Here is a 12,218-nt window from a genome sequence, read left to right on the forward strand (position 1 = left end):
TCTTCTCCCAGCAAGTTTCGCTCTCACCCAGCCAAACTGACCAAAATACCCGTGCGCTAGTTAACTAACGCTATGTTAATGGCTGCGTTACTTAACAAACGATGTGTCACTTAAGTAACGCAAGGGTAAAGCACTGCGTGAGTTAACTCACGCAGCCATTAACACATGCGTGAGTTAACTCACGCCCAGTCTGTGCAGCAAGCCAGAACTGGCATAACCTATATTTTCCCTGAATTTTTCATCATTCGTTCAAGCATTCATTCAATCAAGCATTAACTCATAATTAAATTACGAAAAATAAAGGAATAAAATAATTGATAATGTCATAAAAATGCAAAAAAGCACAAATTTATTACGATTACATCCATATCCGACAATGTGATAAAAAAAACCTAGAAAATATCATAAAACTCTACTCCCATGGACTCCAACTCCTCCTCCGCGGAGCCTGCATCTGCTCCAGCATGCTCCACTCAGACTGTATGCCCTACATCAAGCGAATAACCTCCTCTAGATTACAAAACACAGCAGGATGCGCCATTGCACCGTCCACTCTGGCTCTGATGTTGCTGATGATCCGGTATGGGTCGGGAGGATGTCTGGCCCACTGCTGCTCAACAAGAACCTCATCATAAGGAGGGACAGGACGAGGAGGGGCATCAGCTGTGTAGTCAGGAATGGCCGCAGAGGGGTTCACAATAGGATGTGATAATCTAATGAACCATCTCATGTACCCCTTAGAATGAGCCCACGACTCGTTATCTAAAATCGGATGACCCCTCTGCTGCTGGCTGAGGACATGTAGAGCAAACCCCGTGAAGGTCATAGCCACATCATCTACCGCAAGAGGCTCAATGTCTATAGGAGGCCTGGGCCATGTCTGGACATACTCGTACTGCCTAAGAACCGCTCTGGCAAGTGACGGACCCTCCATCCGGAGTACCAGCATATGTCCTGAAAGGGCGTGATGTGTCGTCGTCTCTCGTACGGACTCCAGATGACATGAGAATGGTCCAACGAATCAATGGCATCTCTGTAGTGTCCAGAATCAGAAAAGCCCCTGGGAGATTTCCATCACTACTACAAAAATGGGCTTATATAGCGCTTTTTTTTTGCTTTAGATAGCGCTTTTGAAGCGCTACTGTAAATGGCGCTGGTAAAAGTAATATAGCGCTTTTTTTTTCTGTACAAAGCGCTAGCTAAAGCATGGTTTATATAGCGCTTTATGTCAAAAAGCGCTAGCTAAGAATCTCCTTAGATAGCGCTTTCTATAAAAAAAACGCCATCTAATACAGGTTTAAAGACAGCGTTTTTTGTTTTAAAAGCGCTATGTAACAATATGTTTAGATAACGCTTTATAAAGAAAGAAAAAAAACGCTAGGAGAAGCATTTATTTTATTTTATTTTGTTGTCAATTTTTTTTTCCTTTGCAAATAGCGTTTTTTATTAATTTAAAGTAAAATATATATAAAGTCAGAAATTTAAAGGGAAATATATATAATTTTGGCACATTATAATTGGGACTATTATTTATCAAATAAAACTTAACCATATCATAAAAAATGTATGTATATATATCATAAAAGTCAGAAATGTATAGCCTCTAATATGGTAACATAGATATCTCTAGGAGTTACAACTAATTAGTTAACATAAAGATCAAAATCTTCTATGGTATCATGCAATCTTCATCTATCTTCTTGATCTTATCAACATTTTTATCCAAAACAAGCAGGCAAATCATCATTCATTTCCAAATTTCGTTCACTCTCCTCTACCTGAATATATACCAGAAAACACCATTAAGCAATAACACTATATTATATTAAAGATAAATTCAAAGTACTACCGATCATGTGTACAAATTAAAGCAAAATTATAAATTACAACAACTACCACTTCTATTGCAAATATATTTAGAAACATGAAACCCACCTTATCATAAAAATATCATATCACTTTTAGGCTGAGCATGAACTGACACTATTCTTCTTGGATTTCTTAGCTTATCTTTTGAGTATGTCACACACTTGAAATCATCAATGTACTGCATATATTATAACAGAAAATATATGGAGCACATAGCTCATCTGGGTAAGTAATTGTGGAGTACAAGACTCATCCATATGGAGCACATAATCTAAAGCACATTTGATAATAATGAGAATAATTTTCATTATAACTTCCATCTTAAAATCACATTGAATATTAAATTCTATTAATTTGCTCTACAATTCCTCAAGAATATATACCTACAGTACATAAATTCATGATGCATATAATAATTTGTTTATAATCCTACATCAATAATCATGCATCGTGTGTATAGTATATAAGCTTATAATGATGAATTAGCAATAACTAGCAAATGATGAATATGCCTCCTATATACAGTACTTTCAACGAGAAAAAGAAGTATACACAGTGCATGGACCTTAATACTAGGCTAGATAGCAGCGAGGGCATAGGTAGGTATATCATATCGTATAAACAACAAAACCGAAGAACATATTCATAAGGACAGCAACCTAAATCGAATAGCATGTATATAACCAATTCATGGTTCATCATCTAAAATAATATATCAACACCTCATCAAACTAATTGTATTTCATAAAATCCTCCAACTAATAGGGTTAGATTTTCATCAAATAAATTATACCAATAAATTGTAACTCTTTCAAAAATCGATATATACCATGGAAGAGTTAAAGGGTGTGATTACTCACCTGTTAAAATCTAGAATGAATTGAAACTAGCGGTTGATTTTCTCGACACCGACCAAAGCATATTTTCCTCTTGTTTCTCTTCTTTTTCTTCTACGTGTTTTGATAGCCAAGTAACATGTCTTTGGTTTTATTTATAAGAGTTCTTTTTATTTTTTTTATTTTTTATAAGAGTGCTTTATATAAATCCCAATAGATCCAATTTACATAATACTAGGTAACTAACTTCCTTTGATATTAATTTTAATTTTTATAGTATAACAACTATAGTTATCCATCCCTATTAGATAGTTGATTCAGTTTCCCAATTAAACGATATGCTTCAAATTGGATTTCAAATGATCATTTCCTATAGTCTAGCTTCTACTATTTATTTTATTTATAGAACCGATTCTAAAATATAGCTATAAAATAATAAAATGTAAACTTAAATTATCTTTTTTTTTTGAAAGAAAAAACTTAAATTATCATACATTGTCTCATGTTAATTAAAATCATCAATATAATTAAATTTGAACTGTTAAATTACTATCTTAATTTTTTCAAAGTTTAATAATTTCTGCTCCTTGGTTTTGGGATGTTACACAATTCGTACGTTTTCCGGCCGGCAAGGTAGAGAGAGCTGTGAGGGAGAGAGTGATGGAAGGGGATTAAGGCCAGCGATTTTTGGAAAAAGGGAGTTGATTTATGGAACGTGAAAACGTGAGGAACGTGAAAAAGCTGTGTGAGAACTTGAAGCCAATTTTTTTTTTTTTTGACGATATGATTTATGGAAAAGTAGGATTTAGTGGGACCAGGACATTTGATTTGTTTTTTTAGTTTGGATTTGTTTTTTGGAAAAAGTTTGGATTTTTTTTTTTTTTTTTTTGTAAAGTTTGGATTTAGTTTGTTATATATATATTTTTTTGGTACATTTGATTTAGTTTGTTATATATATATGATAAAAGAATTAAATAAAGGTTTGTACCAAAAAAAAATTAAAAAAGGTGTGTTTTGTTACTGCAATTCATTTTTCATAAAAATTCAAAAAATATTTGAAATATGCTATGCAGGGGATCGAACAGGGACCTGTTAGTTAATGTACATTAAATCACTTTATAAAATGGCGCTTTTTTTAACCTATAAGCGCTATCTTTCTCAAGCATACAATGGCGCTTTTTTTAACCTATAAGCGCTATTTAAGGTTGATTTAAATATAGCGCTTTTCATAAAAAAGCGCCATATACGATTAATCATGTTTTTTATTTAAATAACTATTATTTTTATTTAACCTATACTGACGCTTTCAATACAAAGCGCTATATATACTTAAAATGATAGATAACACTTTTTCAAAAAAGTGCTAGCTAAGACCTCCGTGTTTTAATTTATAGCGCTTTAGTGTTAAAAGCGCTATTTATGAGGCGCTATATTTTCCCAATTTTGTAGTAGTGCATTGACTCACAAGCGGGGCAATAGTAGGGTCGTACTCATCATTATCAATCCTCGGAATGATGTTCGGGAAGTGCACCAAAGTTCATCCCTACAAACACAAAGAAACAAATTTATATCAGCACAAGTATTATACAAACAACTATACATTTACGATCCAATAAGTAAAAAAGAAGAAAAACAAATATTACCATAAGCAAGGTCATGTAACCACCACAGGAGGCCAGAGATGAGTCGGAGGTACAAGATAGCTGCTCATATAGGAAAGCAAGTCCCATCCCACCCCATGACCAGCTGTCCAACTCGTCCATATCTTGCAGCGCAAGCAGCCACAACAGATTAATGTTTATGTTGTTCTTGTCGGCAAAAAGGGTCCAGCCAAGCAAGAGCAACAGAAACGCCTTAATGCAGGTCAGTCTAACTTGAGCTTGCTCGTCTTGCTCCTCCTGTGTGTCAGGCTCAAGAAGCTGATTACACCTATTCAAGAGCTCCTCGTAGCGCCTCTTCAGTTTACCAAAACTGATATGAGCAGCACCCTGTTTTCCCACCTCATTAGCGGCATCCTCCTCTGTAAAAAGTAGGTCCACATGCATCATCTCTATCCCCTCCTCACGGGTTAACTCTTTAACAAGAAGGAGCCTCCCAGTGATGGGGTTGCCTAGGAGACACGCCACATCATCTAGTGTGATGTTCATCTCCCCAACAGGTAGATGGAAGTTGCTGGTATCTGCATGCCATCTCTCTGACATCGCACAAACGAACCCGTGAGAGATGTTCTCGTACCCACTATTCATGAGGGGAGTAAGACCGGACATATTCACTTCTTCCTAAAACCAGTCATTTTGTATTCCCGGTGTAGGCAATGTCAAGTTTTTAAGGCTCAGCTCCTTCCCGTGCGAGATACCTTTCACCCTATGTTTTTTTTGAAACTGAAATACAAAAACAAAAAACAACAAACAACACCGTTACATAAATAATAAGTAAAATAAACATTAAATATATTCTAACATAAATTTTAAATCTAACATAAAATAAGTAAAATAATAATTAGAATAAGTTGTATAAATAGTAAAAGAAGTAAAATAAACATTAAAATATACTTACATCGGCATCGACCCATATCCTGCATGCCACATGTCCACCCAAGCGAGGTAAAAGCGTGAGGTCAGAAGGCCTCCCTCCATAGCCGTCCGGTCCAGCCTCGTACACCACCCTCGGCACCCCCTAAGGCTGCTGCTGAGGCTGCACAATATCATCTTGCTGCTGAGGCTACTCAATATGAGGCTGTTCCTACTCAATATCAGGGTGCTTCTACTGATGTTGCTGATACGCATCAAAATTATACTGGTGAGGCTGAGGCTCCACAAAATGATACGCCTGATTCTGAGCCTGCTGATACACCTGATAATCCTGCTGATACTACGTCGAGTCCACCGTCTAGGATAGACCCGTTTGTGACGTTGATCCCCCCGCACCATCAACTCTAGCAAGTCTCGTGGCCCTACCTCTCCCTCGACCAGCCATAAGAGGGTGTAGTGCTTGTTTCTCCCTCCGTGCACTACTAGTAGGGGCAAGCCTCCCTAACCTAAGTCTGTCAGCCCTATCCCGAGGCGGCTCAGGCAGTCTCTGAGACGTATTCCTCCAATACATATCTGCATAACATTTCAAAAAGCAAAAAATCAATGACACATTTTTACACGGACATTGTGTCATTTCTAACAATTCAACAACAACACTAATATTTCGACAGTGTCATTTCAATCCGTAAACTACCACATTGTAGTCAAACTAACTATAATCAACATTAACAAACATATTTTTAACTAATTTCATCATTAACAATCCAAAAAACAAAAAAAACAAAAAATCATTGAGACATTTTATCAAACACCTACAATGTAACTTTCAATCAACTTAAAATCAAACAATTTCAAATACCTAAAACTACCACATTTCACACTAAACAACATCTAAAATACTAGTCATAACTTAATTCATCACAAATCTTTCAATGTAGGCTTGTGATTTAGGCGTGGAAAAAATTTCGAGCCCTGAAATTCAAGCAGAGAAAAATCATATAAAGATCAATTGCACGAATTAAAAAGTACTGATATTTATTATAGATTCTTTCTCACTAATCTTGCTGATTTCTTGATGCAGAAGCACTTTGTATTATTTGTCCAATGTATTAGGGCTATTGGTAGTGTTATGCTATTTTTTTTTTTTTTTAGTATAAAAGAGGAGTGTTATGCTATTAATTTGAGAGAAAATGTTCGTAAAAATTATTTTTTCTAAGAGGATTAAATATGTTTTTTGTCTCTATAAATATTTAGAATTTTATTTTTAGTTCCTATAAAATAAAATCGCATTTTTTAGACCCCGTATATTTATTTAGCACTCTTTCTTCATTCAATTCTTTAATTTATCTTCATCATACCATTTATTAAGGACTATTTTATAAAACAACACATGATATATCCTATTTTGATTTTGAAAAAGTTGAATACATAACTTGTAAGACATATATGTCTATATCTAGTTCCTTTTTTAGATAGAATTGTAGGGGAAAATAGTAAAGTATTGAGAGCAGTAGTGTTAGGATCCAATATGAGGTGGTGTTTTAAGTAATTAGTAGGTAGTTAATTAGGTTTAAGTAGATTATTAGTAAGTGGCCCGTTAGGATTAAATAATAAGAGGCCCATTAGAGTTAAATACTAGATACTAGAATGTTCTCTTTATTTGTATATAAAAGGGGAATTCTTAGGAGTTCTAGGATCTGACAGATTGAGTTTTTATGTTCAGGGCCAGAGTAGGATTCCTCTCTGAGTTGTGTCGGAGCTTTGCTCTGGGAGTAGTTAGAGAATCTCTCTTCTACTATTTTACTATTTTCGTTCGTATCAATAAAACCACCCTAGTTTCTTTATTCACTATTTGTTTCTTCTTTTGCCTTACTGTTAGTTCATTGGTAGGATCCTTGAGGTTCCTATCAAATTGGTCCGACCTACCGGATCTTTACATCCATTGTCTTTCCTTTTTTGTCACCCAAAGAATCAAAACCAGTCAGAAACCTAAGCCTACACACAAACCCTTTCCATTTGACTAGTAAGCCATATCCAGAAAATTTGACATAACCGAATACCTATTTTTTTTCTCAAACAGCAACTGAACCCCTGCCTTCCTCAAACCACAAAACTAAAAACCTATCTTTTCTCTCCCTAAATTTTATTCAAAACCAAATCGGCCATATCTAGGAATTTTAAATAACTAAATCCTTATATTTCTGAAACAACAGAATCCCTATTTTTCTCATCAATATTAACAACCCCAAATATATCTGAACTGCTCCTATTATCCCTCCCCTATATTTTTTCCAAGATTTGTTTCCAAAATAACAACCCTTCTTATCTTTCCTAAAAAATCACAACTCATCGCAATACTTTTTTTTTTTAAGGAAAACAAAACAATTGTATGCCCCAAACAAAACAACATTACTGTACACCCTAAACAAAACAGTACCAATTTCGAAACAGTGTTCGAGATGGAATTATCGTACAATTTTGTGAATGAAGGGCTGCCAGAATTTGTGGGTGAAAACCCCTTTGGGTGGATCATCGATGCAGAATTGTTTTTCCTGAGGGAGAAAATTCATTCAACTGATAAGATGCAATGGGCATTCATGAGGATGGAAGGTGAAGCAATGCTATGGTTTCAATCTTGGTGTCTAGAGAACCTAGACGCAGATTGGGAAACATTTACTATAGCTTTGATGGAGAGATTTAGGTCTCAGAAGAAGACATTGATGCTGGGAAATCCAGGAACAAAATTTAGAGTTTTGACGACAACACCAGATAAGGAGAACGAAGAATCAAAGAGTCACTCACCATCAGAGAACCCAAATAATCATGAGTTTAAGGATCAAAGAGAGGAAGTGAATATCTCTGACGTTGGTGGTTTAGGAAACTTGTTTGATCAAGAACATACACCAGCTCTTAAGTATGGAAATCCACAATTGGGAGTCACAGGAGAGCAGAATACACAAAATTTGTTCGCCCATTTGCCTGTTCTACAACCACCGCACACCACTCCACCTTCTTTGGTACCACCACTGAAACTGCTGGACGATTATTTGCGAGTTGTGTCCCCACCACCACTACCACCACTAGATGCAAGTTTGAGGGTGGAGCCTCCTCCACAGCCACGAGCAACGATCAAAAGTGAACCTACGGCGAAGGGATCGTCTTCTGCAAAGTCGAAATACGTGCACACCACACAACGCAGTGATATCATGATGTTAGTTGGGAATATTCTGAAGAAGGAAAGAAAACAAAGGACAATTGAGATAAGAAAGCTAACTCAAAGGGAGACATTGCGGAAAGTGGACGTACATAATTTTGTAGACAACGCCATCAGTTTAATAAAACTCCAACGACTTGCTTGGGATGGGTCAAAGTTTGCAAAATTGTGGTCTATGCACATATGGGCTGAGTTTCCTCTTCCAAAACCGCCGGACAACAATCTATTGTTTGAAACTAGTTCATCAAAGTCCCAATGGGATCCGGGCGGAGAAACCTACATGGGAGGAAGAAGTCGATTTAAGGTATCAAGTTCCTAAGCTCAGACTTAAGGACAAGTCTGTTTTTCAAGACGGTGGCAGTGTTAGGATCCAATATGAGGTGGTGTTTTAAGTAATTAGTAGGTAGTTAATTAGGTTTAAGTAGATTATTAGTAAGTGGCCCGTTAGGATTAAATAATAAGAGGCCCATTAGAGTTAAATACTAGATACTAGAATGTTCTCTTTATTTGTATATAAAAGGGGAATTCTTAGGAGTTCTAGGATCTGACAGATTGAGTTTTTATGTTCAGGGCCAGAGTAGGATTCCTCTCTGAGTTGTGTCGGAGCTTTGCGCTGGGAGTAGTTAGAGAATCTCTCTTCTACTATTTTACTATTTTCGTTCGTATCAATAAAACCACCCTAGTTTCTTTATTCACTATTTGTTTCTTCTTTTGCCTTACTGTTAGTTCATTGGTAGGATCCTTGAGGTTCCTATCAAGTAGTTGCGTGATTGGTGGACATATAAACATTCTAAAATATTTCACCCATAGACACAAACAAGTCAACGACCCTTATAACTCATCAAGTAACAAAACCACAAATCCACCTCAAAGATTTCAAAAGCAACAATGGATTCTCAACAATCCAATAACCAACTTCATGTAGTTTTTCTTCCATATCCAACTCCTGGCCATATGATTCCCATGATAGACACAGCAAGACTATTTGCAAAGCATGGTGTTAATGCCAATGCTTCAACATTCCAAGAATCCATAGACAGTGACTTCAATTCAGGATACTCTATCAAAACTCAGCTTATTCAGTTCCCTTCATCTCAAGTTGGTCTTCCTGATGGAATTGAAAATGTCAAAGATGTTAAAGCTGGAACATCCTCAGAAATGCTTGGTAAAATCAGTCATGGAATGTTAATGCTCAGAGATCCTATTGAGGTAATGTTTCAAGATCTTCAACCAGATTGTATAGTCACTGATATGATGATTTCTTGGACTGTGGAATCAGCTGCAAAACTAAGCATTCCTAGGCTTTACTATTACAGCTCAAGCTACTTCTCCAATTGTGCATGTTATTTTGTTAGAAAGTATAGACCTCATGTCATGATCATTTAGTTTCTGATTTTGTAAGATTGATTGAGTTAGATCATAAGTCAAAATTCTAAGATATTTGTATCATTCATTGTAAAGGTTTTGATAAAATGGCTCACTACTCAGCTTGTATCTGATGCAAAAGTGGCTGTGAAGTGTTTAAATGGTAAATCTGACCTAGCAACTCTAAGAACAAATCCGCCATGGATGAAGCTTCAAGCTTTTGGAGAAAGATGAAAATGATTCTTATTTCATTGATTAGAAACGGTTACAGAGATAGCTATTTATAGGAGCTGAAAACTCTAACTAACTACATGTAACTCAAATGAAATGCAAATGTAAAAGAAATTACAAAAGCTTAAATGAAACTTGCGCCTCAAGTAACTTCTGCAGTGCTTGTATCATGTACTGTCATTTGCTTCTCTTCAATGCTTTCTTCCAATACCCCCCCACAAGATGGAGGTTGGTAAATGTCAATCATGCCCAGCTTGTTGAGACACTCATAGAACTGACGAGGGCCTGAAGCTTTGGTAAACATATCTGCAGTCTGATTGTGTGAGGAAACAGGAAGCAGTCTCATGACTCCAGCTTGCAACTTCTCTCGTACAAGATGGCAATCAATGTCTAAGTGTTTAGTGCGCTCATGGAACACAGGATTAGCAGAAATGTGCAAGGCACTCTGATTATCACAATAGAGCACAGGTAAACGAGCTGGTGATTGCTGTAAATCATGGAGAAGGAAGCACATCCACTGTAATTCACGGGTTGCTGAGGCCAAGGCCCTATACTCTGCTTCAGCAGAAGAACATGAGACAATATTCTGCTTCTTTGATTTCCAGGACACAAGAGATTGACCAATAAAGAAGCAATAACCAGAAATAGATTTTCTGGTGTCTATGCACCCTCCCCAATCAGCATCACTGAAACCAAACAACTGTAAATCAGATGATTGAGGGAAAAACAAGCCACGACCTGGAGATCTCTTGAGGTATCTGAGAACCCTAAGGGCAGCTTGATGATGAAGAGCAGTAGGTGAGGCCATGAACTGGCTCAGTTGTTGGGTGGCATAGGCAATATCAGGTCTGGTAGTAGTAAGATACAATAATCTCCCTACTAATCTTCTATAACCAGAAACATCAGGATGAAGAGAACCTCCATCTTGGTGTAGGCGTGAAGAAGGGTCCAGAGAAGTGCTGACAGGTTTGCAACTAATGAGCTTAGCATCTGCCAAAAGTTCCAGACAATATTTTCTTTGACAGAGTGTGATACCCCTAGAGGATCTGGCCACCTCTAGACCAAGGAAGAGCTTGAGCTGGCCAAGGTTTTTGATTTTGAATTGTTGATGCAAAGCAAGTTTTAATTCATCAAAAACAGTGAGAGAGGTACCAGCAAGGATTATATCATCTACATACACTAAAAGTGCAGTAAAAGAAGAAGCAGTGGATTTAGTGAACAAAGTGTGATCTGAAGATGCTTGAACAAAACCCTGGGCATAAAGAAACTGGGTAAGCTTCTCAAACCACTGCCTACTAGCTTGCTTAAGACCATAGAGAGACTTAAGTAGCCTACACACTTGTCCAGCTTTAGGAGAAGAAACTCCCTGAGGTACCTTCATGTACACAGCTTCATTCAATTCTCCATGAAGAAAAGCGTTATTAACATCCAGTTGGTGAAGGTGCCAACCATGAATGGATGCTAGAGCCAATAAGACTCTAATAGTGGACAACTTTGCAACAGGTGAAAAAGTTTCAAAGTAATCCAAACCTTCAGTTTGGGTATATCCTTGGGCCACAAGACGTGCTTTGAATCTCTCTATACTTCCATCAGCATGTCTTTTAATCTTATATACCCATTTACTCCCAATAGCCACTGCATTTGAGGGCAAATCCACAAACTCCCAAGTATGGTTAGCATTGAGAGCCTCAATCTCATTCTGCATAGCAGTTAACCATCTAGAGTCTTTGCAGGCTTGATGGTATGTGGAAGGCTCAATATCTTGTGAAAGGGACAAAGCATAAGCTTGATGTTGTGGTGCAAGATGAGAGTAAGAAACATAATTGGCCATAGGGTAACCAGAAGAGTGACAAACATAGTCTTTCAAGTATGAAGGTGGTTTACTACTTCTCTAAGACTGTCTAGGAGGTAAATGTGTAACAACTTCATCAGCCTGGTCCAGAGGCTCAATATCAGTAGTAACACTTTCAGATGCATCAACATTTTCAGATGCATCAATATTTTGAGTGGACTCTTCTGTATCAACAGACAGCTTGCCAGATAAATCACAATTACTATCTAGGTAAATGTGAGTGTTGGGAAGAGGATTTAGAGACAATGAATGGAATGGAAATTCAAGATCAAAGAATTTCACATTCCTAGAGATCAAAATATCAGAAGTATGAACATTGA

At 36.9% G+C, this 12,218-nt stretch overlaps 2 protein-coding genes and 1 long non-coding RNA gene across 3 annotated transcripts; 1 reads left to right on the plus strand and 2 right to left on the minus strand.

Moving 5' to 3' along the window:
- Positions 1–487: 487 nt before the first annotated feature.
- Positions 488–934, minus strand: LOC146949768 (uncharacterized). Its single transcript, XM_085748564.1, has one exon. It carries the CDS (start codon positions 932–934, stop codon positions 488–490), a length of 447 nt encoding a protein of 148 aa, XP_085604690.1.
- Positions 935–1,526: 592 nt separating this feature from the next.
- Positions 1,527–1,983, minus strand: LOC146949769 (uncharacterized). Its single transcript, XR_015025440.1, has 2 exons — positions 1,936–1,983; positions 1,527–1,778 (listed from the first exon to the last, which is right to left on the minus strand). It is a non-coding gene; the product is annotated as an uncharacterized LOC146949769 (long non-coding RNA).
- A 7,355-nt stretch (positions 1,984–9,338) lies between these two features.
- LOC146949770 (nuatigenin 3-beta-glucosyltransferase-like) lies at positions 9,339–10,049 on the plus strand. The gene is made up of 2 exons (XM_085748565.1): positions 9,339–9,800; positions 9,912–10,049. Exons 1-2 carry the CDS (start codon positions 9,339–9,341, stop codon positions 10,047–10,049), a joined length of 600 nt encoding a protein of 199 aa, XP_085604691.1.
- The last annotated feature ends 2,169 nt before the right edge of the window (positions 10,050–12,218 follow it).

The sequence above is a fragment of the Medicago sativa genome, chromosome 2 (assembly GCF_051527215.1).
Source record: "Medicago sativa cultivar Bolivia chromosome 2, Bolivia_mono, whole genome shotgun sequence".
NCBI classification, from domain to species: domain Eukaryota; kingdom Viridiplantae; phylum Streptophyta; class Magnoliopsida; order Fabales; family Fabaceae; genus Medicago; species Medicago sativa.

Coding starts and splice junctions, on each gene's coding strand:
- LOC146949768 (XM_085748564.1), bottom strand. CDS start 934: ATGGAGGGTCCGTCACTTGCCAGAGCGGTTCTTAGGCAGTACGAGTAT.
- LOC146949770 (XM_085748565.1), top strand. CDS start 9,339: ATGGATTCTCAACAATCCAATAACCAACTTCATGTAGTTTTTCTTCCA. Junction 9,801..9,911: donor CCAATTGTGCATGTTATTTT/GTTAGAAAGTAT, acceptor TTCATTGTAAAG/GTTTTGATAAAATGGCTCAC.